Source organism: Equus quagga, chromosome 13 (genome assembly GCF_021613505.1).
Source record: "Equus quagga isolate Etosha38 chromosome 13, UCLA_HA_Equagga_1.0, whole genome shotgun sequence".
Classification (NCBI taxonomy): domain Eukaryota; kingdom Metazoa; phylum Chordata; class Mammalia; order Perissodactyla; family Equidae; genus Equus; species Equus quagga.
In genome coordinates, this window is record NC_060279.1 from 38,424,965 (window position 1) to 38,452,472 (window position 27,508).

The 27,508-nt window shown below is 53.2% G+C and overlaps 4 protein-coding genes across 9 annotated transcripts; 2 read left to right on the top strand and 2 right to left on the bottom strand.

Annotated features, from left to right (window-relative positions):
• Positions 1-385: 385 nt before the first annotated feature.
• Positions 386-3,071, top strand: KRTCAP2 (keratinocyte associated protein 2). Its single transcript, XM_046683257.1, has 5 exons — positions 386-539; positions 925-1,079; positions 1,217-1,280; positions 2,615-2,681; positions 2,919-3,071. The coding sequence occupies exons 1-5, from the start codon at positions 401-403 to the stop codon at positions 3,037-3,039; spliced, it is 546 nt and encodes a 181-aa protein (XP_046539213.1). The 5' UTR covers positions 386-400; the 3' UTR covers positions 3,040-3,071.
• An 11,680-nt stretch (positions 3,072-14,751) lies between these two features.
• Positions 14,752-15,763, top strand: DPM3 (dolichyl-phosphate mannosyltransferase subunit 3, regulatory). Of its 4 annotated transcripts, XR_006891646.1 has the most exons (3): positions 14,917-14,975; positions 15,079-15,415; positions 15,749-15,763. XR_006891646.1 is itself a non-coding variant. In XM_046683259.1 (2 exons), exon 2 carries the CDS (start codon positions 15,084-15,086, stop codon positions 15,360-15,362), a length of 279 nt encoding a protein of 92 aa, XP_046539215.1. In that variant the 5' UTR covers positions 14,752-14,891; positions 15,079-15,083; the 3' UTR covers positions 15,363-15,432. The 4 variants fall into 4 exon arrangements, 3 of the variants coding, with proteins under 3 accessions (XP_046539215.1, XP_046539216.1, XP_046539214.1); XM_046683259.1 differs by lacking the exons at positions 14,917-14,975; positions 15,749-15,763 and adding an exon at positions 14,752-14,891 and having other exon boundaries at positions 15,079-15,432; XM_046683260.1 differs by lacking the exons at positions 14,917-14,975; positions 15,749-15,763 and adding an exon at positions 14,850-14,897 and having other exon boundaries at positions 15,079-15,432.
• A 96-nt stretch (positions 15,764-15,859) lies between these two features.
• SLC50A1 (solute carrier family 50 member 1) lies at positions 15,860-18,797 on the bottom strand. 3 transcript variants are annotated; one of them, XM_046683255.1, is made up of 6 exons: positions 18,355-18,797; positions 17,739-17,816; positions 17,478-17,601; positions 16,714-16,875; positions 16,332-16,451; positions 15,860-16,250 (listed from the first exon to the last, which is right to left on the bottom strand). In XM_046683255.1, the coding sequence occupies exons 2-6, from the start codon at positions 17,798-17,800 to the stop codon at positions 16,149-16,151; spliced, it is 570 nt and encodes a 189-aa protein (XP_046539211.1). In that variant the 5' UTR covers positions 17,801-17,816; positions 18,355-18,797; the 3' UTR covers positions 15,860-16,148. The 3 variants fall into 3 exon arrangements, with proteins under 3 accessions (XP_046539211.1, XP_046539209.1, XP_046539210.1); XM_046683253.1 differs by lacking the exon at positions 18,355-18,797 and adding an exon at positions 18,124-18,297; XM_046683254.1 differs by lacking the exons at positions 17,739-17,816; positions 18,355-18,797 and adding an exon at positions 18,124-18,298.
• Positions 18,798-19,260: 463 nt separating this feature from the next.
• EFNA1 (ephrin A1) lies at positions 19,261-25,725 on the bottom strand. Its single transcript, XM_046683256.1, has 5 exons — positions 25,414-25,725; positions 21,870-22,165; positions 20,573-20,638; positions 20,354-20,404; positions 19,261-20,180 (listed from the first exon to the last, which is right to left on the bottom strand). The coding sequence occupies exons 1-5, from the start codon at positions 25,503-25,505 to the stop codon at positions 20,068-20,070; spliced, it is 618 nt and encodes a 205-aa protein (XP_046539212.1). The 5' UTR covers positions 25,506-25,725; the 3' UTR covers positions 19,261-20,067.
• Between the last annotated feature and the right edge of the window lie 1,783 nt (positions 25,726-27,508).

The following is a 27,508-nucleotide window of genomic DNA, read 5'->3' on the forward strand; positions in this document are numbered from 1 at the left end:
TAGTTCTCCCCACGTGGTTCTCAGAAGGCAGTCTGGGGGTTGGGTAACATGGAATGGTATTTGAGAGGAGAGCCACTTCTTATGTTCACATTCTTCATTGGCTCCTAATTTTACTAATATAAAGCGGGAAGATAGTTTCAGAGAAAGATAGGCTCCAGGATGCGAGGACTAAATTTTCGTTTGGCCAAGAGTCTCGGGGAGATGTCGAGGCAATGATCATGGGAGAGGGAGGACTGAGGAACAGGCATTAGAGATGACATAAATGGCAAAGAAGACAGTGATGGGCTAGAGGCTATGGGCCATGGTCCCAGTGACTTGAAGAGTTAAGTGCAGCTTTCATCGAGAGGCAGCAGATGCTTGGGATGCGGGGAAGGGTGGGGGACCAGGGCGGTGGCCAAGGATGGTTTTAGACACAATATTTCCTCCCTGCCGGAAGAGGGCGCTGCGTGCAGGCGCCGAGAAAGAGAGAGAAAGAGGAAGACTTGAGGGAAGCAAGTTCGCAAGGAGCGCCGACGCATGCGCACAGGCAGCTGCACCCGGTTCGGCTCCCCTTCTTCTTGGCCACAGGCGCCGACTGGACTCGCGGGCTGGGCAGGATGGGTAACGGGACCGGCGGATCTCCCCTGGCGGAGTAGTGGGCGTCGGAGTTGGGGCGGACCAACTTTCTCTGTCCTCTCCCCACAGAGCTGACGTGTCCTGGGTTGCAGCGGGCGGGCATTTCCACGGGACGGGAGGGTTCAGGGCCTCTGGGACTGAGGAATTCCTGGGGGTCGCCGCGGGGTGTGGGGAGTCGGAGAGTGTGGCTTCGTCCCGGAGTGCTTGGAAGATGTCGGGCCGTCGAGCTCGGGGACCTGCCGAATCTGCCTGCGGCTCCTGGAGGGAGGGCCGGGCCTGACTCTCCGTCTCTTTTCTCCTCCCCTCCAGTGGTGGGTACGGGCACCTCGCTGGCGCTCTCCTCCCTCCTGTCCCTGCTGCTCTTCGCTGGGATGCAGATGTACAGCCGCCAGCTGGCCTCCACCGAGTGGCTCACCATCCAGGGGGGCCTGCTTGGCTCCGGCCTTTTCGTCTTCTCTCTCACTGTATCCTCCCTGCGGTGGAGCGGGGAGAGGGGTTTGAGGGTAGGAAGGGTGGAGGGCCACGCACGCTTGTGCCCTTCCCATTACCCACATTACCGTGCTCCCATTGCACGCCCCACTCCTTAACTCCCGCGACCCAGGCCTTCAATAATCTGGAGAATCTTGTCTTTGGCAAAGGCTTCCAAGCAAAGATTTTCCCAGAGAGTAAGTGAAAACTGGGCGTTGCGTATTTGACCTCCCCCGATACGGTACTGAATTTCCAGGTGCTTACATGGTAAAGGTTGTTTAGGAGAAGGAAATGTATTTACTAAAACTGTCTGGAGGTAGATGACTCTTTTGGATCCAGCACCTTATCTAGCTCCTGGAATTGGAGCGGGAAGAGCAGGCCTCTGAAAGTGAGAAGCTCAGTACTTTCTGGCCAGTTTCTGGGGAAAGTTTGAGAGGAACAGACAAGTTTGGGCGTATTTTGTATACGTCTCTGGGGAGGCGTTCTTTGTTCCCCACCAGAAGCAGCAGCAGGACCGAGTTCATTGAGGGGTTCTGATGTGAACTTGACCCAATATTAGAGAATTCTGTTTATTTGAGATGATTGTGAAGAGCCTAGCTATTAGATACACCAAATTTCTATGTCAGCAGGAATCCTGGCCAAAATAGAGTATCTGTTAGGTTGTTTTCTGTTTGAAAGGATCCTTGTTTTTGCTCCATGTAATCAAAATTGATGATTTAGTTACTTATGGAGAATTTTCGTAAAGCAAATTAGGCATCAAGGCCAGATCACCTAAGGAATGCCACATGCTTCAAATTGGCAGCAGATGCCACCTCATGTGAAGCCTTCATCTGGTGGAACAAAGACATGTCACCCTTGTCCTCCACTCTCTCCCCTCCTCCAGGGCTTGCTCTCTCCACTTGGCCCTGTTGCAGGCTTCCAGAGCTCCTTCCATCAGCCCCAGGACTTCCCTCTGTTAGATTTTGTTTCCGTATGTTTTGCGGGGCGGGGTTCTTGGCTCTCCTTGCCTGCCCTCCCCAACTGGGCAGGTGGGGCTTGCCTTTGCTTTCTGCCCTTTCACCTTCTCTCCAGTCCTACTCTAGATATCCTGAGACCCTTTCCTGCCCTCTTGGGTGTGTATATCCAGACACTGCCCTCCAACCTGTGTCCAGGGAGTGAGGACCTCAACTTCCACCACTGGCCAGCCAGTTTAATGAATTGATCCCCATTGGCTGGCTTCTGTTGGAAAGGCATTGACCCTCTTCCCCAAGCCATGCCCTTCAGACTCTCCTATCACCTTTCCTTTTCCTTTTTATCAGAGGAAAGCCACGAGAGGGAAGTTAAGTGCTACCTGGGGCAGAGCTAGTAATGAACATGCATCTCCTACGTCTGTGTCCTGGGCATCATTAAGGCCGTCCTCCTGTTCTTGTCATGCCATACTCCAATGGTTCACCAAGATTCAGAGGGCCCCAGATTTCTCTAGACTCCACATATGAATGCCTAGTATTTCCCTTCTGACCGTCACCCTTCTTGTCCCCTCTTGCCTCCCCAGTTCTCCTCTGCCTCCTGTTGGCTCTGTTTGCATCCGGCCTCATCCACCGAGTGTGTGTCACCACCTGGTATGTGTCTGACAGCTGGGTAAGGGGTGCAGCACCCTGTTCTTTGACACTGGATCCTCCTGTGGTGGTTCCAGACCTTCCCCATAACTCCGTCCCCTTCTGTTCTCCCTCCTTTCCCCGTCCCCATTTCCTCAACCTGAACCTGGATTCTCTCCCTGATGCTGGTGTCTGCCCTAGGAGGCACCAGGCTGATAGCATGCCCACTGATGCCATGACCTTTCTGTCTTCACCTGGTAGCTTCATCTTCTCCATGGTTGGTCTGTACTACATCAACAAGATCTCCTCCACTCTGTACCAGGCAACAGCTCCAGTCCTCACACCAGCCAAGGTCACGGGCAAGGGCAAAAAGAGAAACTGACCTGACTGTCCAATAAAGTTGATTTCTTTGTAGCTCTGTGAGCTGTGCCATGCTGTGGGCCTCTTCTGCCAATGCCTGCATGGGTGTGCAGAATGCTAGGGCAGATGGGTACCTTGGGGGTGGTGGGGCTTTCCTTCCTGCAAGGTTCATTTTTTCAAATATTTATCGAGTGCTGTCAGTGCCAGGCACAGGATTGGCATATGCTTTTTTTTCTTTTTTTAAGATTTCATTTTTCCTTTTTCTCCCCATAGTTCCCTAGTACATAGTTGTATATATGTTTTAGTTGTGGGTCCTTCTAGTTGTGGTATGTGAGATGCCATTTCAGTATGGCCTGATGAGCGGTGCCATGTCCACGCCCAGGATTTGAACCAGCAACACCCTGGGCCGCCGAAGCGGACTGCGTGAACTTAACCACTCGGCCACGGGACCGGCCCCTGGTATATGCTTCTGTAAGAGCCTCATCGTGGAATAAAATTGCACGAATGGTCTGCAGTCTTGACCTTTCACTACAGGAAGGCCTGCCCGTCAGAACTGAAGTAGACCTTGGAAGAGAGGAGGAAGGGAAGGAAGGGCCACTCACCCCACACCTTTCCATAGGGTTCCATTTACACCTGTGGGGGCTTTGTTACTCCACCCCACCATGACCAAATGAGCCGCTTCTGCTCTAAGCCCGGGGCTGAGAATCCCCTACTGATGTTGCCCTCGTGGACGCATCTGTTCTACTCCACCACGGACATATGCGTGTGTTTAGAACTCCAAGGTTGATCACTGCCCTGTCATCTTTGTTCTGGTGCTTCATTTTTCTCTGTCTCGTAGAGATTAGGAACTTCCTAATTTTTAGCAAAGCACAGTCATGCATTGCTTAATGATGGGGATACATTCTGAGAAATGTGTCATTAGGTGATTCTGTTGTGCAAACATTGTAGAGTGTACTTACACAAACCTAGATAGTACAGCCTACTACAAATCTAGGCTATACGGTACTAATCTGAGGGGATTAAGTATATGCGGTCAGTTGTTGACTGAAACATCGTTATGTGGTCCATGACTGTATATAAAACAGTAGGCACAAGGCCAACCCCTGAGCCAGCCTTGATGGAAATGAGGGATGTGGTTTCTCAGGAACTACTCTGTCCATGCCCTGCCGTGAGGAGCGCCTCTGTCCAGAGTACCTGTCCTCTGGGGCACCTAGGCACCCTCCCTCCTGCTGGATGGTGTGAGCTTTAGGGCACGAACAATGCCTTAGTCAGCTTTGTATTCTCCACAGTGCCTGATAATGGGTGGTAGAGATTGGTGGGTTGGCTGAATGAAAGAACCTGCCCTTCTAGAACAGAAAATCCTGTACATGGGATGTGCCTAAGTTAGAGAAGAAGAGCCAATGAAGATGAAGTCAGTCAAAGGAGGTCTTGTCCAGGATAAGAGGTTAGGGGCAGGCCCTGTCCCCGAATGGTTAAGTTTGCGTGCTCCACTTCGGCGGCCCAGGGTTTCACTGGTTCGGATCCTGGGCACGGACATGGCACCGCTCGGCAGGTCACACTGAGGCAGGGTCCCACATGCCACAACTAGAAGGACCTACAACTAGAATATATAACTATATATTGGGGGGATTTGGGGAGAAAAAGCAGGAAAAAAAAAAAAAGATTGGCAACAGTTGTTAGCTCAGGCGCCAATCTTTAAAAAGAAAAAAGGATAAGAGGTGACCCTCCTCGGCTATAATTACAGGTCCCCCCACCCCCATTTGTGGCAGGAATTCCAGACCCTTGCCCCGTACCCTAGGCTGAGGGAGTGCTATGCAGTTTACCCAGGATGCCTGCAGGGGGCGCCAAGAGCTCACTTTGTAGAAGACTAGCAAGCCTGCCCTGAGGGCTGAGGAGCATTGCTGCTGGGTCTCAGGGTTCTCTTGCTGTCTCTCCAGCAAGTCAGCTTTCTTGGGGGACCCAAAAGACTGGCCGTTTGGAAGGGCTGAAGCATGAATCAAGTCTCCTTGCTCCCCTAGGCTGGGAGCAGAGGCCAAGAGAATTCAGTGGAGACCAGAGCCTCTCTGAGGGAGTGGCTGCTCTAGGTTCCAACTTACCTAGTGATAGTTGAGGGGCTGCAGTATGTGGGCCCCTCTGGGGAGGAAGATGAGAGGTTGTCCAAAATGGGCCCTGGACCTATGGGGGTGGGCTGGGTTGGTTCTGGGTCTCACTGTCAGACCTTGACTTTCTCCTGATCTGGAGTGGGGGCAGTATGCACAGGCCCAGGTCCCAGCCCAGGCTAACATAGACACAGCTAGGGAATCTGGCCACTTGAGGGCACCATCCCTTCCGAGATGGAAACTTGGGTGGGGCTGGGTGGGGGAGGAGCCGAAAAGCAGGTGCCCAGGCGATGCCAAGGGATCTGGGCACCTGCTGCCACCCACTGTGTAGGCACCAGGGTTAGCATGTGGCCCAGGAATAATGACCCCTTCCTCAGGGAATGGGTGCATTTACAAGGCAGGTTGGCGCCAACCTCAGCTCTCCACCCAGCCTACCTCTGGGGTGCCTGATTGCAGGCTCCCTGCACCTGACCTACCGATTAACCCTGACAGGGGTATCCCAGCCACCTAGTCACCATCATTAAGTAAGGGGGCAGCAGGCTTCTGGAGACCTGAAGGTGAGAAGGGCAAAGGTGCTAACCTCTAGGTCCCTGGTCTCCTGGGGCTCTGCTCCACCCCAGAGACTGGAGGCCTGGGGGAGATAGGGGCAGTCCCACCCCTGCAGGACAGAGGGAAGCCAGATGTTTCCTCCTGCTCCCTCACACGTGGCTCCGACACCCGCCGGCACCCGCCGCCAGCTCCGGAAACAGGAGTAAATAATATGGGGGGGGTGGCCTGGGATGCGAGTAGGGAGGCTGGTGGGGGAGGGCACTCTACAGGTTCCTGGCCTGGGAGGCGCGCTGCTTGGGGCAGGAGGTGATGCCACCTGAGAAGAGGGCAGTGGGAAGATGAGATAAGGGGGGTCCCCGGCCCAGACAGAGGCTGGACTCCTCTCAGACTGGCACTGGCATGAGGGGATGCCTGGCATTTAGGGCATGACAGAGGGTCAGAGCCGGGGTGGGGGCGCCCAGGGCACGCAGGGAGGGGGAGTCCTCGCCAGGCCTTGGCTCCAGCCCTTTCCGGCCCTTATTGTCCGTGGTGAGAACAGGACGCTGTCCCGTTCCCACTGCCTGGCCCCCCCAGCTCTGCTCCCCAGGGGCTCGGAAAGGATGTTGGGAAACAAGAGAGAGCCAGAGACTCGTAGAGACAGAGATGCCGAGAGACACAGAGACAGATACAAAGGGGAAAGGTTCAGTCAAAAGCGAGCATTGAAGCTCATTGTGAGCCGAGCAGGCCCTGGGCACTGTGGGAACCACGAAAGAATGGGAGGCGGGAGGCCCTGCCCTTGGGGACCTCCGGGCTGTCCTGCCCTGTGCGCACGCCTTCTTGACTTAGGGTCACTCACAGAGCCGCCTCCTAAACAAACAATTGCTGGAACCCTTGTGCAGGCACCGTTGGTGCCACTTAATTGCTCCTGCTTCAGGTGCATTTCTTTACCTCCCTCCCAGCAGACTAGAAGTTCCTGAGGGGGCAGGGCCCAGATCAAGCTGCCAAATCCCACCCTTCCAGTCCCCCAGGGCTGAGAGCAAGCTGGCCACACAGAGGTTGCACTGTAAACGCTGTTGGGTTGTGTTCGTGCAGAGGCAGAGAGCAAAGCCCTCTGGCTGGCCCCAGAGTTAGGCACCCGCATCACCGGGGCAAGGGGCAGACGGCGATTGCTGCAGGCCTGCCTGCTGGCAGGAAGCCGAGTGTAGCACCAGCTCTTCCCACCCCTGCCTCTGCGCTCTCAGGCGGGTGGGACTCCTTCCTTCCAGCTCTCTTCTACCTGGGCCCACAGTTAGCAACTGCTCCCTGGGCAGGTCCTCTGAAAGATGGAGAGAGGCCCAGGTCCACTTCAAAATGAAGAAACACCAAGGCATGTTTGAAATGTTTACATTTAACAAATTAACACTTTTTAACAAAATTACAATGCAGTATAATGTTGCTAGTCACAAGATCATTACAGGACTTTTGGAAATTTTTCCTTCACAGGAAACTGCGGGCCCTATGTTATAATGTAAAGTCCTATGATAATGGGCATATCAGATTCATTGTACTATTCTTTCTACCTTTGTACATATTTGAAAATTCCTTAATAAAAGTGAAACCACTTGCACGGTAGTCCCTTCATCCTGCTCTATCAGAGAGTAACAGTGCGACAGGTCTGGAACCGCACTTGGAGGTAACATAAGAAGTCTAAATTCGAGGCCCTGTGTGACAATAAGGGCTGAGCCAAATGGCCCTCGTGGCCTGTGAGGAGCCCTTCTCTGAGAACTCCCCTCACCTCACAGAAGCTGGAAGAGCAGGGGGAGTTTCCTCCACCCATTCTCGCCTGAGGCTGTGCTGCCAGAAAGGACTGAAGAGCAGGATTCCTGTCTGCACAGCCCAGGATCTCACCAAAAAAACCTTCCACACATCCCCTTTCTGGGCCAAGAGTTGCTGTGAGGGCCGACCTCAGGCTGCTTCAAGGGGATTGCTGTGGTGGAGGTGTGTGTACACCTGTGAGTGTGGGTCTAGGCGTAAGCCCCCCAGGGAGACCCTTCTCCTTCCTGCTCTCAGGCTCCAGCCCCCATTTCCAGCCTCTGTGACCTGGGCCTTCTGACTCAGATCATTTCAGGTTCTGTGGGACAGTAGGAAGGAGCCCAGGTCTTGAGATCAGATAGAGCTGAGTTCTAGTTTTGGCTCTGATGCTTAGCAGGTAAGGGTCCTTGGGCAAGTTGAGTGACTTCTCTGCACCTTAAATTCTTCAAGTGTAAAATGGGGATAATACCTACCTCAGATTGTGGTGAGAAAGATCTGAATTCAACAACAATGTGTAAGAGCCTAGCGTAGTGCTTAACCTGATAGGTATTTGACAAATGTTATTTTTTTCCCTATGTAAAGACAACAATAACAACTTTAAATAAGCATTTACCGCTTGCCAGTCAATGTACTTAGTGCTTTACGGATATTCTCAATTTCAACCCTTGCATCGACCTTATGAAATTAATATGCTTACTCCATATGAAGGTTAATATGTGTCAACTTGACTTGGCCATGGTGTTCAAATATTTGGTCAAACATTATTGTGGATGTTTCTGTGAGGGTGTTTTTTTGGTGAGGAAGATTGGCCCTGAGCTAACATCTGTTGACAATCTTCCTCTTTTTGCTTGAGGAACATGGTCTCTGAGCTAACATCTATGCCACTTCTCCTCCATTTTGTATGTGGGACACCACCACAGCATGGCCTGGTGAACAGAGTGTAGTCCACACCCAGGATTTGAACCCGAGAACCCTGGGCTGCTGAAGTGGAGCACATGAATCTAACCACTAAACCACCAGGCCGGCCCCTGTGAGGATGTTTTTGAATGAGATTTCCATTTAAATTAGGAGTAAAGCAGACTGTCCTCCACCAAGCGGGTGAACATCATCCAGTGTGTTGAAGGCCTACTTTGAACAAAAGACTGACCTCCCCAGAGCAAGAGGAATTCAACAGCAGATGCCTTCGGACTTGAACCATGACGTTGGTTCTCTCCTGGATCTGCGGCCTGCAAGATTCCCCGGCTGCGTCTCACAGAGGCTGGGACCCAGCCGGCCCCACTGCTCCCATCCTAGGTCAGGAGGAAGTCAAGATTTGACAGAGTGAGAACCTGCAGATTTTAGATTTGCCAGCCTCTATAATTGCATGAACCAATTCCTTAAAATAAGTCTCTTTATTTGTATACGTATATACACATCCTATGGGTCTGGAGAACACTGACTAATACACCCACTTTAGTGAAATGAAAATGAAAAAGAGGTCAAAATAACCTGCTCAAGATTATAAGTGAAGGTAGGGCTAGAGCTGAAATTCAGATCCATTAGTGCCTCCATGTTGCTTAACCAATGTGGTTACAACACATGGTTAAGCAACATGTCGTCTGGCCCCACCACCCCTCTGACCTCATTTCTTTGCATTCTTCCCCATACTCACACCATCCCACCCCCAGCCTCCGTGTGTCCCCTGTGCCAGGTGTGCTTGCACCTCGTGTCCTTTGCACTTGCTGTTCCCACTGCTGGAACCCTCATTCAGCAGATAGCTGCACTTCTCCCTCCTTCACATCATTCAAGTTTCCATGCAAATGTCTCCTTGTCAGAGAGGCCTTTCTGACCATGCTATGTAACATAGTACACTCTGTCACCTTTTAGCCACTTACCTGGCTATATTCTTTTTCACAGTACTTCTCACTAATGAATATTGAAATATTTGTTTGTTTCTTGTCTGTCTCCCACCACTTCATTGAAAGCAGGGATTTTGCCTGTTTTGCTCACTAAAACACTGCTTGACATACAGTAGGTGTTCAATATATAATTGTTAAAAGAAGAACAGAGGGCTGTCCCTGTGGCCAAGTGGGTAAGTTCGCATGCTCCGCTTCGGCAGCCCAGGGTTTTGCTGGTTCAGATCCTGGGCATGGACATGGCACCGCTCATCAGGCCATGCCGAGGTGGGTGTCCCACATAGCACAAGCAGAAGGACCTGCAACTAAAATATACAACTATTTACTGGGGGGCTTTGGGGAGAAGAAGAAGAAAAAAAAACCAAGAAGATTGGCAACAGTTGTTAGCTCAGGTGCCAATCTTAAAAAAAAAAAAAAAACAAGAACCGAGAACCTCATTAGCAACACACCATGGTCACACTTCGAGCTCTTTGCTGAACCTCCAATTCCACCTGTATCAACTCCAAACTACTGAATTCCTACAATCAGACAAATATTTCACCTGCCAGGCCTGTTCCTGGGTCCCTCCTCCCTCAGGCTATCCTCTTGTCTCATCTTGGTCTCCTCTAGCTTACCTTCTCTTGGAAATCCTGACTCATCCGGTCCCTTCTTCAATCAGTAGCACAATCTCTTGTCTGCCTTTTCCCTTTAAAGCCAGGCTGTAATTTTGTAAGTATGTGTTTTTGTGGATTACGTTTGTGTCTGTCCTGTCACCCCTATGGAACTGTGGTGCCCTAAAGACAGTTGATTATGTCTGTCCTGTCCTGTCACCCCTATGGAACTGTGGATGCCCTAAGGACAGGGATGGAGTCAACAGCACCTGACCACCTCGAAACTTCTCCAAGGACCCAGTAATCACCATGGCACCTGTGACCTCAGAAAGCCCTACTGCCTGACACAATATGCACAGGCACACACAGAGGTCACCCACTCCTCTAAGGGGTGAAGCTGCTGATCTGAAGGACCAAGCCCCCCAACATAAATACTTTTAAGGGGTCTTTATTAGCCTGGCCCTGGCCTGCTTTTCCAGCCTCATCTCCTGCCACTCCCCCATGAAGCAGTCTTTGTCCCAGAGACAGCCACAAAGGATTACTCACCACAAACTCTCATGACTCTGTGCCTTTGTTCAAGCTTCTCCTTGGCATTGCCTGCCCCACCCCCCCACCCCCCACCCCCCTACCTGAACCACTCTTACTCATCTTTCCAGTATCAACTCAGCCTTCAGGGCCTCTGTGAAACCTCCCCCTGGACAGTCACTCTTCTCTGTGTTGTATATAATTTTACGTATCCTCCATCTTCAGTGCATTCTAGCATGAGGGCTCCCAGATTGGGAATTTGTCTCCCTCTGAAACCAAAGCTTGCAAAAGCAGAAGACCCCAACAAACAGGAGCTCAGCCATCTGCAGAAGTAACTCATCTCAGAAGGTGAGTGAGTGATGGTAGGGAGGCTGGAGAAAGGCTGTGGTGGTTAAGGTGCGTCCTCAGTCCTGAGATGTAACTAATGACAGCTGTTCATAAAAACAACAAGAGTAACTAATACCCAGTGCATGCTTCCCAAATGCCACACATTGTTTTAAGCACCCTGTCTACATTATGTGCTGTAATCTTGAGAGCAACCCTACGAGAGAGGATCAATTATTGGTTCCATTGTACAGCTGAGAAAACTGAAGCTCAGAGAAGTTAAGTTGCTTGCCCAAGGTCACACAGCTAAGTAAAGGAAAGAGGCAGGACCCAACCTCAGACAACCAGGTTCTAAAAGCCCAAACTTTTAACCCCCAAGCTGCACTGCCTCTCATACCCTGCCATAATCACGTGTCCTGTGTCCTGCTATGACAGCAGAAGGGTGATGGCCTGCAAAAAGATTGAAGAGAAAGGAGTTGGACCATAGAATCTGCTGGCTTTTGTCTCGTGCTATCCAAGGCCAAAGACCCTGTGTCTGGCACATGGGAGTCTCTGGAGTAGTTAGATTTCCTGGGACCAAGAAATTTGGGTCAGTCTCCCTGGAGACCATCCAGTGCTAACCTGTCCTTCCTTCTGTCCCTCATCTTACATCTGTAGAAGCCCTGCTGGGTTTCCCACACTGCACTTGGTCCTGGAGATGCAATGGTCCTGGGCAGGCCAAGCGGGGAAACAACAAACCTACAGCTCAACATGGTAAGTGCCATCTGTAAAAGAGAGTCTGTGGGGGCTCAGGGGAGGAAGATGGTGACCAACCCTGCAAGACAGCGTCAAGGCCCAGGAAGGCTGCTGGGAGAACATGATGCTTCAGCTGAATATTAGAGGAATAGGTACCCACATTTTCTTGCGGCATATTTAGGGTTTCACTTTTCACACTAAAATCTTTTTAATGCACTGGGAATTTATTTTGCTGTAAGATGTGAGGCTGAAATCTAACTTAATTTACTTTTTCAAAGGGTAAGCTAGTTGCAAATGGTTTTCAAACAATCCATCTTTCCTTACTTGCAATGCTATTGCTATCATATGCTAAACTGGTATATGATTGATTTATTTCTTTACTTTTTATTCTGTTCCATTGATCTAGGGAGGGCAGTGCTATATTGTAGGGGCAAAGTTTGCAGGCTCTGAGGTCAGATTAGCTGGGGTGTGCCTCAGTTTCCTCATTTGTGAAATGGAGATAATAATAGTACCTACTTCATATGGTGGCTGTGAAGACTGAATGAGATAATGCACATAAAGTCCCCATTACAGTGCTGGCACAGAGTAATCGACCAATGACTGTCCGCTGCTATGATGATCCCTATCTGCCCATTCCTGCACTAGTAACCCGGGAGGGTGAAATTACCAAGCACAGAGCATTTAGTCGGCTGAGACAGCTCTGCTACTTACTACCTGCATGACCTTGGGGAAGGCGCTTACCTTTTACCACCTCTGTTTTGGTTTCCTCCTTCATATATGGGGATATAAAAACACCTACTAAAGCCTGTTGTGAAAATTAAACATGACAATGTCGCACAGGGCATGACACTTGATAGCCCCTCGGTGAATGTTTATTCTTCTGCTGCTGATTATTATTATAACATTATAATTTATTATCAGTCTTTATGTGTTGCAGGGCAAGCCCTTTCTCATTATCTTTCCCCCTCAACTTTTCTGGGGAGTGGCAATCTTTCAGGGCCAGGTCTAGTGTGGGTGAATAGAATTTCTGGATCTGCAAAGCTGATGCGTAGCCCCTGAACTGTGCTGAAAGTCATCACGACCAGTGAGGTGTTGAATGAGCAACCAGAGGGACTCTGGGGGGAAATGGGGAAGGGAGCAGGGGTGGGGCTTTGAAATTCACATAGCAAGTTTTTTTTTTTTTAAGATTTTATTTTTTTCCTTTTTCTCCCCAAAGCCCCCCAGTACATAGTTGTATATTCTTCATTGTGGGTCCTTCTAGTTGTGGCATGTGGGACGCTGCCTCAGCATGGTTTGATGAGCAGTGCCATGTCCGTGCCCAGGATTCGAACCAACGAAACACTGGGCCACCTGCAGCGGAGCGCACGAACTTAACCACTCGGCCACGGGGCCAGCCCCTACACAGCAAGTTTTTAAAAATGTTTTACTTTGTCTCAATTTTTACTTTATCAAAGGAATTTGCATAGTTTAAAAAGTCAACTACTTCTACAAGGCATTTAATGGAAACAGTCCCCTGCTCCACTTCTCCCAGCCTTACGTGCTCCTCCATAAACCACGCTCAAGTTTCTCAGCTGCTTCTTTTGGTAATTACTTCTACATTTCTAAATAACATGCTCATATTATTATTTCTTGATTCTATTTTAGATATAGCCAATTGACGGCTTGTCATGGAAGATGAGGACATAGTTCTCTTTAATCCTGATTCTCCTACTCTACTCCCCTCCCCCACCCTCTCAATTCAAATATATTCCAATTTTCAGTTAAATCAACACTCAGTGTTTATATTATTATGGCTGTGAAAATATTCTTCACAGCTGAGTTATGTAATGTTTGTACTAAAACTCTGTGAATCTGTGAAACCTGCTTTTGTTAATTAACATCAAAGATATGGGGCTGAGAAACTTCATTCTCTAAAATCATAGTGTCACATAAAAACCAGACTGTTGGTGTTGAACGCAATGCAATCTATACAAAAACTGAAATATAATAATGTATGCCTGAAATTCACACAATGTTAAAAGCCAATATGACCTCAATAAAAATAAAATAAAATAAAAAATAATACAGTCACAAACTTTGCTACTTGAAATCAATCAGTGAGCATGAACATTCCACTCTGGCCTGGAGGTCTGAGCCAAGTGGATTACTTTGACGAGAAGAAGCCTCGATTTCCAACCTAGGTGCAAAACTTCAGATAATGGGGTTTTGAACACAACATTCTACATTTATCTTAATTATATATTTATCTAATACATAATTATCTAAAATTAATTATTTTAATTTTGTAGTTTTCAGTGGACCCTCAGTCCAATTCTCAGCCCAGGCTTGCTGTTGACTCCTTGCCTTAGAACCATGCTTACCTGGAACCTATCAAAACACTGTGTCATTTAAATATTACCTAAACTCAACCTTTTCCCATAGCTCGTAACGACCCTGTTTGTTCCTTTGATGAATCACCCCACAGTTCCTCTGGTGTCCCCACAGAGTCCCACAGCTCTCTCTTGCAGCAGCAAGTTATTAAACCTAACTCTGTCCAACTTCAGTTATTTTCCTAGTGGTCTTTATCAGACGGGCTTTTATCAGTTCTCTTTCTTTTATAATTGTTTTCCCTCCAGTTCATAATTGCCTGACCTTTTCTTTTACTTGTTTTCTATATACCTATCATGAATTCATCCCAAAACTCTTTGAAAGATGTATACACCTTCTCTCACTACCTTAAACACATCAGTAATTCCTCTGTCCCCACACTTTTTTTCTTACAGACACTTTGAGCCCTGGAGCCCTTCTTCCTCGAGCTCCAAGTTGTACTGGCTGCTGCCCTGCGTTTCTTTTTAAAAATATGACAACCTCTGTTCTCACACCTATCTCAAGCCATCGTAGTTATTTATCAATGCATCTGCTTTCCTGACTCCTGCTTTCCCCCTCCACCCCAGGAGAGGCCGAGTGTCTTGACATCTCTATTTCTCCAAAGTCTACCAGGGCACTCAAGAAACATTCGAGTGAACGGATGAATAAAAGAATAAATAAGTGAACCAATGAGTGGGATTTCTGTGCAGGACAAATGAGTTTAAGGGGAACGATATTACATTCGCACCTTGTTGCAAGGTTTAAGGGTGTGCTCAGGCTTTCTACACGCCCCACGCCAGCTTGGAACGAGGTCTTGAGGGAGAAAAGCAGCACCGAAGCCCCTAAGGACCCAAGCCGCGGTTTGCGAAGCAGAGCCCACCGAAGACAGCCTAGGTAAAGACAGCGTCCGCGAGTCCTCTAGGCGCCGCCAAGAGGACTACGACTCCCAGAAGGCCCTGCGGAGGCGGAGCACGAGCCGTAGGGGACTTCCGGACCCTGACGTTGGCGCCGCGCAGGGAAGGAGAGACGCGCGGCAAACAGGTAAATGTAGGTTGAGGGCAGAAGGGAGAGGGCGGAGAGGGCGCGGGAATGGCGAGTGCGATGGCAGAATGACGCTGAGGCTAGGTGACATGGGGGGTGGGGAGGGAGGAGGACAGGGAATGGGTCTCCAGTGAAGCGGGGGTAGCTGGGTGGAAGGAACCTCGAGCTCTGCTTTCTCTTCCCGCAGTGACCATGACGAAATTAGCACAGTGGCTTTGGGCACTGGCGCTCCTGGGCTCCGCCTGGGCAGCCTTGACCATGGGAGCCGTGGGCCTGGAGCTGCCCTCGTCATGCCAGGAGGTCCTTTGGCCACTGCCCGCCTACTTGCTGGTGTCCGCCGGCTGCTACGCCCTGGGCACTGTGGGCTATCGTGTGGCCACTTTTCACGACTGTGAGGACGCCGCCCGCGAGCTGCAGAGCCAGATCCAGGAGGCCCGAGCTGACTTGGCCCGCAGGGGGATGCGCTTCTGACACCTAACCTCATTCTCGCCGGGACAGCCTGCTCTCCCATCCCCCATTAAAGAGCAAGTTTATTTTCTAACTTTGTTTGGTTTGAGTATGGAATGGGAATTGGGGATTCTGTGTACCAGCTGTCGCGAGGTCAGAGGTAGGGGAGCCACCTTCCTGAGGCTCTCAGCCTTTGTCTGCAATCTGCTGGTGGTCCTCCTTTTTGCTCCAAAGGAGGCTAAGACCCCTTCTCAAGATCGCTCAGGATGGAAATGTTATTTCACTCTCCTGGTCCTTTTAACCCTGTCGGGAAGTACTTCTTGAAGCCCAATTTCCATTCTTCTTCATAACATCCAAGCTCTGTTCTTCTTAAGGCCTTCTAGATCTTTCCAACTTCTTGGTTCTTTCAGATACTTTTCTGAGCCAACCCTACCAGCCCCAGAGGAACTGTGGATCAGGCAGTGCACCTGTACCCTTCACCAAACCAGGCAGGTTGAGAAGCACTGAACAGAGAACGAGCCTTAATGGGCACAGGTAGGGAACAGTTTATTTTAAGGCACATTCTAAAGGTTCCACCCCAACCTTCAAACTAAAAAATATAATCTTGAAAAAATAAAAGTGATTCATCTCTCAAGTCCCACCCATATCTCCTAAGTAAAGCTCTTTCTTTGGTCCCTCGATTCTCAAAGTGTCTCTTTCTTTCCCAAAACCCACTGCACCCATGGAGCTGGTCAGCAGGAACAGCTGAAACAAGGAGTTCTCTTTGGTGACAGGTTGGCATTAAAGTGCCCAGTGGTCAGGTGAACTGCTTCAGGTTTGTAGGAGCTGAGAGTTCCTATCTGGCTTCTGGGAATACTTCCAGAAAAGCCAGAGGCGAATGAAGCTGGTGACGATTCCTGGAAAGTTGGGCACCTGAAATCACAAGGGCTGCTATGAGGAGAGGAGCTGATTTTCCACTTTGCACACCTGTCAGCCCATCCCTGTTCTGCTTACCGTGATGTAGGGATCTTTGAGTCGAAACCCGTAGAGGGTCCAGGAGGCAGAGGCGAGGAGGGTGGCAATGGTGAGTGAGAAGGAGAAATGTTGGGCTGATTTAGTCTGAATGACCTTGGCCTGTGGGAAAGGATGAAAGACACTCCCAGCCCAGACATGTAGTAAAGCTCCTACATTGCCTACTAATTTCCTCAGAAAAAAGTTTCTCCCCTGATCTTCTGCTACCTGATCTTTCCCTCCTGCCTCCCACTCACCCATCTCTGCTGCCCTGTCTCCTTCCAGGATTTGGCTCTTCCCTTCCTCTGGAGTGTAAGCTACAGTCTCTGGCTATGGGAGCCTGACCTTTCTTATCTCCCCCACCTCCCTGGATACCCTCACTCACCAAGTCAGCCAGTGGTGAGAGATACATACTGATGGTGAAGACACTGCAGAAGAGGCCCAGCCACTGAAGCCTGGCCTCAAGGTCAGGCACCAGGAGCCAAAAGTAGCCAAAACCCAGAAGAAGGACCCCCAGCAGGGCTGCAGTCTGTAGGAGCACGCCACGCTGCAGGGGAGAGAACAGCCTTAGCCCTGGATGTGCCAGGAGCCCTCTCTGACTCCCCTGCTGGAATTAACTCATCCTGCCCTCTCCCACGCTCCAGTGGGGGAGCCAATCTTCGTCTAAGCCTCCAGTATTGCACTTGTCACACTCTCTTTCCCACCAGTGACTTGATCATGTGTTTGATCAATCCACAACACTGGAGGTTTCTAGGGAAGGAAGCTTGGTACACACAGTAGGAGCTTAATAAATGCTTGTATGATTGAGTGGGGAAGCAGAGCTAATCATCTCATTCTCAGCCACCGACCCTGGCTCTGAAGGAACCACCCTGGCTCTGAAGGAACTATCCGAGACAAAAGCCTTTTCCCCTCAGCTTCCTGGGCAGTGAGGCACCATCAGGCTTGGCAGGGCTACCAGCTTCGCCAGAATGGGGGGCGATGTGTGAGTCTCAGAAGACTGGCTTCATGGAGGAAGGAGGACTGCAAGGCTGGAGGGGCCTTCCAGGAAAAGGTGGCAGTGCCAGCCTGTTACAGTCTTCTAGGAAGCAGTGTCTGCGCTGCCAGCAGTGCGGGACGTGCAGCAAAGTGGGTCCAAGGGAGGGTCTCTACCTTCCGAGGGCAGTAGTGCAGATACACCAAGATATACAGGGTCTGAAGCATAGCACCCACGGAGTTCACGATGATTAGGGTCCCGTCTCCTTTCAAGGCCCCATAACTCAGCCAGCTCAGGTTGCTGCAGGGTGGAGGGGAGAGATATTCGCCCGCGGGATTGAATGTGGGAGGGGGACCCAAGGCGCCTCTTCCACGTTCCGCATCCCTCCCCCACCCCCCGCAGATAGTCTTTCCCGCCGCAGCAGTAGCCCCTCTCACTTGATATCCGTGGTGAGAAAGGGCAGGAACTGGACATTGTCCACGCTCCGGGTCATCCGCATGTGCCTAAGGTCCGAGCTGTAACGGGCCCCCGAAGCCAGGGGTGAGAGGTGGGAGGGGAAAGCCAGGCTGCTGGGGAGTCGAGACCCCCGATGCCTGTCATCCTCCCCAGGCAACTGCAGACCCCCAGCCCCGCCCTCAGCTCCCTTGCCTTCTCCCTCAGGTCAAGTGACCAGCCTCGCCCTTGTGCCCGGGCCCCTCGACCCGATTCCACTTTGACTCCAGGTTCGGGACGCAGCCTGGGGCTGTGGCCACGTCTCTGTTCCCTCTCTCTCCTTTCCCGACTTCCTGGTCCTGCCCCAGCCCAGCCCAGCCGCGCTCTCACAGGCCGCTGGAGAACATGCCGAGGGTGAAGAGCACGCAAGCTCCGGAAAGGAGCGAGTCGGCCAGGCCGCCGGCCTCCATGCCTCCAGGGGTCGGATCCAACGCTCAGCGACAGGCGCAAGGTAGCTCGGTTGGGAGCCCGCGGGCGCCGGAGCCCCGCCCCTCCGCCTCCCTGGCTCCGCCCCCGCGCGCTCGGCCATCCCCCCGGAAACTGAACCGGAACCCGGCCCACCCCCAGAACTCCGAGCCGGAACGCAGGCCCCGCCCCTCCGAGCGCCCGTCCCGGCCCCTGCCGGCCGCAGGATTCCTGCTCCTGACGTTGCACTCCAGATCCCTGCCGGTCCGTTTCCGAAGGCTTCGCGGGTTTGTCCCCGGCACCCGCCGCTGCTCACTCTGCTTACCCCTTGGATAACCTAGACCCCCAGCCTCAACAATTTCCCGCAGGCCCGTGAGCCTACGTGGTACACCTCAAAACAAAAGCTTGCTAGACGCGACCAGACTTCAACACGCTTCCCATCCAGAGCTCCAGATCAGAACCTCGGTTAACCAGGATTTGGGAGGTTTTTCCCAGTTTGCTGAAGCCTCTTCCCAGTCTCTCCCATAAATAACAGGGATTGCCAGGAATCACCAAGGCTATCAGGTGCCCTCCCCCTTCAGCCACACTGCCAACTTTCCGTGACTTGGCCAGTCCACTGAAGCGCAAGGCTGACCCCGACGTCCAACCGACTTGCTGCTGGGAACTTTCCCTCCCAGCCTCCCACATGTCTCGGTGGGGCCGTGGGCGGGGCCGCATGCTTCAGCTGGCGCTCCCCTGAGCGACTGCCTGACTCACCCAACAGCATGAGTACCTGAACCGTGTGCCAAAGCCCAGCGTTGAGGGAGTGGGAGTGGGGCAGAGGTTGGACAGGAAGAACTTCCAGAGTGGGGTGCAGCCTAGAACCCGAGAGACTGCCATCCTCCTGTCCTGGATAACCCTCAGAGGAGGAAACATCCCATCCGTTGGGGCTGGCAAGGGGTATGTATGCTTTCCAGAGAGGGGAAAAAAATTCAAACCCAGTTGCTACTGGTGTCGCACAGAGCCTAGCACATAGCACGGACTCCATGGTCCTAAATTAGGATGGAGGGGCAGAAAAGCATATCCAAAAAAACCAAACACATTGCTTTATTTTGAGACAAAGAACATTGTATAAAAAAATCCAATTATAGAAATCGGAACAGACACACAGAAAGTTTATATACAGATCCTGTACATGTGGGCCCTGCCCTCCAGGCTACACTCTAGGCACAGACTCTGTGCACATGGGCACTGCCCTTTCAGCTACACTGTAAGCTGGCACAGCCCCCCTGCTGGCACAGCTCTGGGGAGTGCTGCCCCAGGATGGGAGAGGATGCAGTGCTTGGCTACAAACCTCTCCACGGCAGCTCCACAGACCGGAGTCTCGGGGGAGATGCCGGGTCAGCCCAAGCATGCTGCCCCTCCTGTCCCTGGCTCCCGAGCAGGAACTGCCTCTTGCTTTTCCTTCAGTCAGTTCATCTGGGCATCCTGGTTCTCTCTGGGAGGGGTGACTTTGCCAGTTCAGTGTCCATCCGCATGACCCCAGGCCCCTTCCAGCTCAGCTCCCACAGTGCCCTTCTTAAGAGGCCGTGTCTGCACAGCTTGTTTCTTTGGCTTAAGAGCAGAAATGGTGAGAAAAGGACTGTCCCCACTTCTCTGTCCATCCCTCTGAGGTGGAGGTGTGGATGGCACTGCCAGGCTTGCCAACTTCCTTTGGATGGAAACCGTTAATACTGACCCGTTTTGAGGCTGCTGGGTGGCAGCTTGTGCATGTGGCGGGAGTGGTTCCCAAGACTGTGGCTTTGGGAGGAGCCCCAGGACAGGTGCTGGGTGCCTGCCCCTGCCTCCTCAGCCCAGTTCCAATCTTTAGGCCAGATGTGGTTTACACCGTCACGGGGTTTGCAGCAGCAGGAATGGCAGGAGCAGCACAACCCAGGCAAGTGGGAAGAGGCGGGGGGCAGCACTGTGACCAATGCTATGTAGAACCTGCACCTCCGAGTCATCTGCAAGATGAGAGGGCAAAGGCCCCCAAGGTGAGTGGCCCCACTACTGGCACTGGCCCTCAGCCCAACAAGGTTTCTCCAGCCCCTGCCTGGCAAGGAGCCACCTCTTGTACCCAACCTCCTCAAGCAGATCCCCTTTTGTGCCCGAGGCCCAGATTGCTCCAGGTACCTACCTGCTGGAAGTCTCTTCTCCTGGGGATTGGCATGGGCCTGAGGACTGTGAGCTGAAAGACAAGGGTGGCCGTCCATCAGGTACTGTACCAGGGAGGCAGAAGGGTGCAAGTGCTGGGTGCTAGGTGGGCTGGGCAGTGGGATTTCTCTACCATCCCAGATCACTAGCCCAGGCCCAGCTTAGAGGTGGAGGAGGGAGCCCACAGGGTCCTGACACTCACTGATTTTGCCGTCGACAGTCACCTTCAACCTCAAGCACCGGTCTTCTTGGTGGTGGATGGGTTTGGCTGCAAGAAGATAAACCCACAGGGCGTTAAGGAAGGAACCTTTGCTGGAAGAAAATAGTGCAAATGCCTCTGGTTCTGCTTTCTCGGTCATTGCTCATTTTTTTTTTTTTTAGATTTTATTTTTCCTTTTTCTCCCCATAGCCCCCTGGTACATAGTTGTGTATTTTTAGTTGTGGGTCCTTCTAGTTGTGGCATGTGGGATGCCGCCTCAGCGTGGCTTGATGAGCGGTGCCATGTCCTCGCCCAGGATCCGAACCAGCGAAACTCTGGCCACCAAAGTGGAGCGCTCGAACTTAACCACTCGGCCATGGGGCTGGCCCCTCGGTCCCTGCTCATTTTCATCCCTCTCTTCTAATCTTTGATCCTTACCTTCCTTACTTTTTGCTCACTTTCTGCCCCAGGTTCAGCCAAACCTCCTATTTGGAATAACCCTTGGTTTTAGAGGTGATAATAAAAAGAACATAGATGCTATCCCCTCTCCTCAGTCCATCGTTCACTCCTCCCAGCCTGAAGTTGGGTGAGGCCTTCATGATATGCTCCCCTTCTCTGGGCCATTTTATTCTCCCCCTGCCGAGGGTGAGGCCTGGATCCATTCTACACAGAGCTGATCAGCTAACTCTAAATCTACCAGGGGCCCTCCACTGCCCTCAGGATAAAGTCCAAACTCCTTAGCACTTCTTAGGCCCCCGTGATCTGCCCTGTCTACCTCTCCAAGCTCATCTCTCCCCACTTCCAGTGTCCCTCCTACTCCAGCCAGGCTGAACTGTATGGAGTTCCCTGAGGATGTCATGCTTCTTTAGCACATATCCCTTCATGCCTGACCAGCTCCTCTGTTTGTCCTAAGCTCTGGGGTCATCTTCCTTGGGAAGCCTTCTCTGTGTCCCCCTTGCCTGGTAGGTACCCAGGTCATTTTCCAGGCCCCTGCGCTCATGTCCTCCATATCACACTGTTCTATGGTGTGTTAACCTATGGGTATCTCTGGTTCCCAGCTCCCTTGAGGACTGGGAGCCTGTAATGTTTTATTTTTCTATGCCTGTGGTGCCAAGCAGAGTGCTGGGTATATGGCAGAAGCTCACCCCACATTTGAAATGTGAATGAATGAAAATAGAATTCAGGATTGGAAGGAGCCCTCTGCTGCCTGACTGCTCACTAAGCATGTACCCAAGCGTATGCATCATGCCAGCTGCGTCCCCCAGTGTGTGCACCCGTGTGCACGCCGCCTGGCACTCACAGATGTAGTAATAGCTGTGTCCCTCTTTGAACTCCTTGCCCAGGGTAAAGGGTGTGAAGCGCTGGAACTTCTCAGATAGCTTCTCCGGGCCATGCCTGGCACTGGGCTGGTTGCACTGCCAGCGGACCTGGTCCTTGGAGAGGGGTTGGCACAGCTGGTACTGCTCACGCTCCACCAGGTACAGAGTGTATCGCTCCATGGTAGCGTCTGCCACAGAGTCATCCTCGTAATGCGGACAGATGATGTCCAGGTAGTCATTCAGCCGCACGTGTACTGTGTAGTCCTCACTCCAGAACCTGGGCATGCGGAGGAGGAAGAAGCAGGTGGTCACTCAGGAGCCAGAGAAGAGCCTTGAGCCTCCAAATGTTTACGTGACCCCTCACATTTCACACTGGACCCCCATACCCCTAAGATTTTTGAAAATCTCAACTCCCAATATTTACTGATCTTGATCTCTTAAATATCTTTCCACCATCTCCAAACATTCCCTCCACCATCATTGTCTCCCATTAAGCCTCTAAATAGCATCCACTCAGTATCTTTCAGGTACCAAAGCACTTCTCAGAACCCCCCTGATATTTACCCAAGGATGGGCTTCTAAATATTTCCTTAGCTCCCTCATTATTCTCCTCTACCCGTAAATATTTCCCCAAGTCTTTTCTACCAGTTGCTCCTTTAAATGCTGTTAGGCCTCAGTCGGAGACCCTTCTGGCCACCCTATAAGCAGGATCAGGGAGCCCTTTCTCTTTACCATGCTAGCACTTAGCTCCCAACACACCTGTGGCTTCACTTCTCTTACTCTCATTTTCTCCCCCTGACCCACTGAGTGTGTCTCACATTTCTCAGCTTCCTCCCCCGAAGCCACCAGTACACCCAGGCCAGCAGGCAGTGCCTAAGTCCTTTAAGTTAAATCACTTTCATCAATTCATTCAGTTGCCTCAAATCTCCCCTTCTAGCTACTCAAATTTATGCCCATGTCTCCTTGTCCACTTCTCTCAAAGCACCCCAAAACATCCCTGTCCCTTTATGTCCAAAAGCCACCTCCCTTGAGAGGAGCTCCAGAAACGCTGGCGTTCTCAGATCTGAGACTGCTCTCCCCTCACCGCCTCCCAAGGTGGAGCCAGCTCCCCTCCCCCAGCCCATTCCCCCCAGGCTCCACAGGCTCCAGCCTGACTGCCCACCCACCCCTCCCCCCTAGCTCCAGACACCTGGCTCCAGTCTGGGTGGGGTCCTACTAGGGGGAAAAGTGCCTCCCCACCTCCCTCTCCAAGCTGGTCAGCCTCTCTGAATTCCCCCAAGTACTGCCAGCTAGACACTCAGCAGAGTTGGCTGCCAACTTGCTTCCAAGCGAAGCCCTGGGCATGGGTGGGGGCGGAGGAGCAGGAGTTGGCCAAGGGGCCTCTGAGGTGGGCACCCACTGCCCAGTCAGCACGACCCCTAAGAGGCCTGGCCTTGCAGCAGCATGCCACTGCTCAAGCTAGGCTTACCAGGGCCCCTCCCCCACCCTGGGGAAAACAGTGAGTGAGTGAGAGAGAGAGAAGCAGAGAGAGGCTTTTAAAATTCCTCTCTGGAGAGATAAACATAGAAGCCATTTCAGAACAGGTATTTCAGCTCTGGGCCTGGCGTCTTTCCCCCATTCCCCTGACGGGCACTGACTCATTCCTCATCCACCTCTGCCACCCGCCCCAGCATTCATGAGAACCTGTGAAAATTTACCTTGTCAAATGTGGACAGCCCCCAGGACCCCAGGATGGCACAGCGCCCACTTGCCCTGGGCACTGTCCTCCAGGCAAAGGGAGCTGGCAGGTCTGAATGGGCGGGGCACCTGCCCCTCCAGCACCAAGGAGGCCTGGGCCTGGCTCGAAGTCACACTGCCCTTCTCCCCACGCTGCCCCCTGCCTGGGGCCTGGAGATCCCAGGGAGGATGCCCACTGCCCTGAGTCACCCTTGCCAGCCTCACACCCGCCCAGCTCCTTGCCACCTCATCTTTGTCCCCAAGCTGGGTCCCCCTTGGCCGCCTGTGGTCTCCACTCTGGCCTGGCTTCTCTCTGGTCCTGGGTATGGTAGAGTGTGTGTGGATATGGCCAGATGGCCAAAGCTGTGCTTGGTGGGGGGCACCCATCACCCTCCTCCTGGGGTACAGTCTGCTCCACTTTGACTCTTGCTCCCCATCTGGGAAAGGGGGGCAGCGGCGTCAGGGAAGGCGGGGAGGGGGGGCAAGGAAGAGGCTCCTTCCTGAAAGAGAGGAAACCTGGGAGCTTGGGAACGGAAAAGGCCAGGGTCCCCCCCTCCCTACTCATGGCTTCCTGTCCCCTCCTCCTCCTTCAGCCAACACCTGGCATGGGCATAAACAGGGACTTTGCTCTCTCCCACTAGGACAAGATTGGGTCAAGGAAGCAAAGAACAGGCAGCAAGGAGTGGGATGGGGGAGGGCTGGCTGAACTACCCCTGGGCTGATGGGCAAAAGGGCATTGCCCTCTGGGGTTGGCAGCTAGTTGTTCCCTCCCACCCAACACGCCACAGACGACAGACCTCCCACCAAGCAATGCCGCCACAGGGTCAGAGGAAGCTGGCACAATATATTTCTCAAGGGGAGTCGGGGGTAGACGTGCGCCTAGGGCTGGGGTAGCTGAACTGAGTGGAGTGTTTTCCTGCCCCGAGCTGCCCAGCCCTCCTCTCCCTGCTCCACCCTACCCCCTCTCCTGTTTTCCCGCAAATATTGTTCCCATAACTTCAGAAAACTCAAGGGCAAGAACAAAGGGTCCGACTGAGCTTCTTCCTCCCAGTACCATTTGCCTCACAGCCCTAAACCTGCCCAGGAGAAGTTAACTCCTTCCTGCCCAGAACCCTTTGTAACCCTTTTAACCCCTTCCATTCCTTCTGAACATTTCCCATGACCTCCCGCCCCCATCTCATCAGTTTTACTACTTGAACCTCATAAACAGGTGACTCCCTTGGCCTACCCACACACAGCATGTGCCTCACTCATGTCACCTCAAAAGATCCCTTGGGGGGTGCTTTCCAGGGTCACCTTAAATAAAGAATGACTGCTTAAAGCCAGCAGCCCAGGTCCCTCCTGAGGGGTCCTTCCAAGATTACAGAGAGCATTCTGCTTACTCCCGATGTCACATCAGGTAACTGTCAGGGTGGGCAGATGCCCAAGTGACACACAAGGAGAGCCACAGAGGCTTTCCTGGTGGAAAGGCCTAGAACAAGAGCCCCGGTGGCCAGGGAGCGTGGTCCACGCTGGAGGCAGGAACTGTTCAGCATGGGTCTCTCACTTCGGAGAAATAGGGGTGCCAGAGGGAAGGAAAGGAAGGGCAGAAATAGTGCCTGTACAAGCAGACAGGGGCAGGTTCCTGCCCTGGGGTGGGCTACCCCAAGGTATGGGGGAGAAACGAGAGAAAGAAAATCTACAACCCCTCCCGCCTCTGGTCACCTCCCCAAGACTCAGGTCAGGGGCTGGCCGGGACAGTTAACCCGGGGGGCGGGGGGGCAGTGCTAACCGGGCGCCCAGGCTGTCGGCCGGAGACTCGGGGCTTACTTGGGGTTTGAACTGTTCCAGAAGACGGTGTGGCGGTCAGCAGCGGCCAGACTGCAGCACAGACCCAAGAGAGGGGCCCAGAGGAACTCCATAGCGCGGGGCCTGGCCAGGCCGGGCGAGACGGGGGCTCCTTGTCTGGGTTCCCGCTGGCTCTCTCCGCCGCGCAGTCAGCACCGCGCTCACGGCTCTGGCCCCTTAGCCTCGCGACTCCGCCTTTTGGGCCGGCGCCGCCGACACCCCGCCCCGCCCCCGCCCCGCCCCGCGCGGCGCGCGGCTGCCCCGGGGCCTGGGGGCTGGGGCGGTGGAGGAGGGGAGGGCAGCGCCGGGAGCGCCGCGCTCGCCTCTGTCCCGACAAATCGGCTCGGCGCTGCGTGTCCGCTCAGTTGTGGGTCTGCGTGCCGCTCTGTGGGCCCGTGCGGGGTGGTGGGTCTGTGTCCCCGGGCGCAGTCGCGAGCGGGAGAAGGGAACGAACTCCACGTGCAGGTCTGCGAACACGCGGGTGGGGGAGCCCAGCTTCGCTGCGCCGTGCTTGGATCTTGCAGGGTGCAAGGTTGTTTGTAGACCCTGCACCTTTCCTGAACCTTGCACACCCGATTCGGGCTCCCGCGTTCTCACACTCTCCTCCTACCCCCGCTTCCTCGACTCTGCGCTCGGCTGCCCCTCCCCACACACGCGGCTGTTTGTTTTTGTTGGGTTTGTCAATGTTGTCTTTGTTCGAGAGATTGTGTCATCGCCTAGATGCCGGGAATAAATTGCGACCCTGTGTGTGATCAAGTGTGTAACGTGTGCGGCTGGGGCTAAAGGCGCCTCTTCATCAGTGCCTGTGAGAGGGAGGGACACTCGGGATCCTGGGCCTGCTGGGGGGGGGGGGGGGTGGCTTGCTCTTATTTCTAGTGTGCCAAAGGGCAGTAGTGACCTGTGTGTATCTGTGTGTGTGCGCCAACAAACAAGTGTACTGTGCAAACGGGCTTTGAATATGGACTGTGAGAATCTGGGCATAAAGGGTGACAAACTGTAACCACACATGTGCATCTGGCATGTGTAAATATGTGTGATGGCGCGCAAGTGTGAAAGCATTTGTGAGGAGTATCACAGCCGCGTGTGGGGAAGCGTGTGAAATTTTGACGTACGTATGCTAATGTTTGTGAACAGCGTGTGAAGAAGAGGGGAAACGCGTACAGGCGAGAAGCATATGTGGGGTGGGGGCGGGGGTGTTTGTGAGGCGTCCCCTTCGTCCCCGGCTGGGCGGCTGGGTCTGGCCCAGTTTGGGCTGGGTCTCCCAGTCAGTCAGGTCCCAGTACCCAGCTCGAGCCTCCTCCCCCGCTCCATGTAAACAAACCCGCTGGAATTCGCCTCTCGGGGCTCCCTTCCCCGCCGGGATCTGCTGCCGTCTGGAGAGGGGTTGGCGGGCGGGTGTCTGCCTCCCAGCTCTCGGGGTGGAGAGAGCGGGCAGGTGTTTGATTAGGCTCGTGTCTGTCTGGAGCGGGAGGGCTGAGTGCTGTGTGTCTGCGTGTTTGGTGGTTTATGTGTGTGATTGTGTGGCTGTTTGTATGCGCGCCTCCGGTTGGTGTTGCGAGTATGTGCGCATCCCTGACCAGTCCGTCCACGCGGCTGTGCATCGCAGGAAGCCGCAGGCCCGGTGCCCCTGGCCAGCTCCGGCCCAGCTTCCCCCGTTCCCAGGCCGTTTCATCCTACTCTTTTACGGCCAGGCCTGGCGACAGCCCCTGTAATTACGCGGGGCCGGGACGCCGCGGCTAGTCCGGCGCTCAGCCTGCGGGGGAGGAGCCTGGGGCGGGGGAGGGCCCGGACCAGCCCCCACGCCCCATGAGGCGCAAGCTCCTAGAGGCTGGACTCCCCGCGCGTATGATAAATATTTACCGAGCACTGACTAGGTGCCAGGCCCCCTACCCCGACGGCCGGGTCAGGGCCTGGCTTTGCGCACGGTCCCCAATCCCCACCCCCTCGCGCACACCTGCCCCAGGCGACGTGCCCAGCCCCGCGTTTACCAGAGGTGCAGCCTGCCCCTCCCTCCGGGGCCGAAGTCTACCCGCCGACCAGCCCCAGGGCAGGGCCTCACGCGCGTTTTGCTCACCTG

What these genes read in the sequence shown, in the direction of transcription:
- KRTCAP2 (XM_046683257.1), top strand. Translation starts at nt 401, where the DNA reads ATGGTTTTAGACACAATATTTCCTCCCTGCCGGAAGAGGGCGCTGCGT. An exon ending in CGCACAGGCAGCTGCACCCG is followed by an intron (nt 540 to 924) that starts GTTCGGCTCCCC and finishes CCTCCCCTCCAG; the next exon opens with TGGTGGGTACGGGCACCTCG. An exon ending in AGCAAAGATTTTCCCAGAGA is followed by an intron (nt 1,281 to 2,614) that starts GTAAGTGAAAAC and finishes TTGCCTCCCCAG; the next exon opens with TTCTCCTCTGCCTCCTGTTG.
- SLC50A1 (XM_046683253.1), bottom strand. Translation starts at nt 18,203, where the DNA reads ATGGAGGCCGGCGGCCTGGCCGACTCGCTCCTTTCCGGAGCTTGCGTG. An exon ending in GGCATGTTCTCCAGCGGCCT is followed by an intron (nt 17,817 to 18,123) that starts GTGAGAGCGCGG and finishes GGCCCGTTACAG; the next exon opens with CTCGGACCTTAGGCACATGC. An exon ending in TGCACTACTGCCCTCGGAAG is followed by an intron (nt 16,876 to 17,477) that starts GTAGAGACCCTC and finishes TCTCCCCTGCAG; the next exon opens with CGTGGCGTGCTCCTACAGAC.
- EFNA1 (XM_046683256.1), bottom strand. Translation starts at nt 25,505, where the DNA reads ATGGAGTTCCTCTGGGCCCCTCTCTTGGGTCTGTGCTGCAGTCTGGCC. An exon ending in TGGAACAGTTCAAACCCCAA is followed by an intron (nt 22,166 to 25,413) that starts GTAAGCCCCGAG and finishes CCGCATGCCCAG; the next exon opens with GTTCTGGAGTGAGGACTACA. An exon ending in GACTGTCGACGGCAAAATCA is followed by an intron (nt 20,405 to 20,572) that starts GTGAGTGTCAGG and finishes CTTGTCTTTCAG; the next exon opens with CTCACAGTCCTCAGGCCCAT.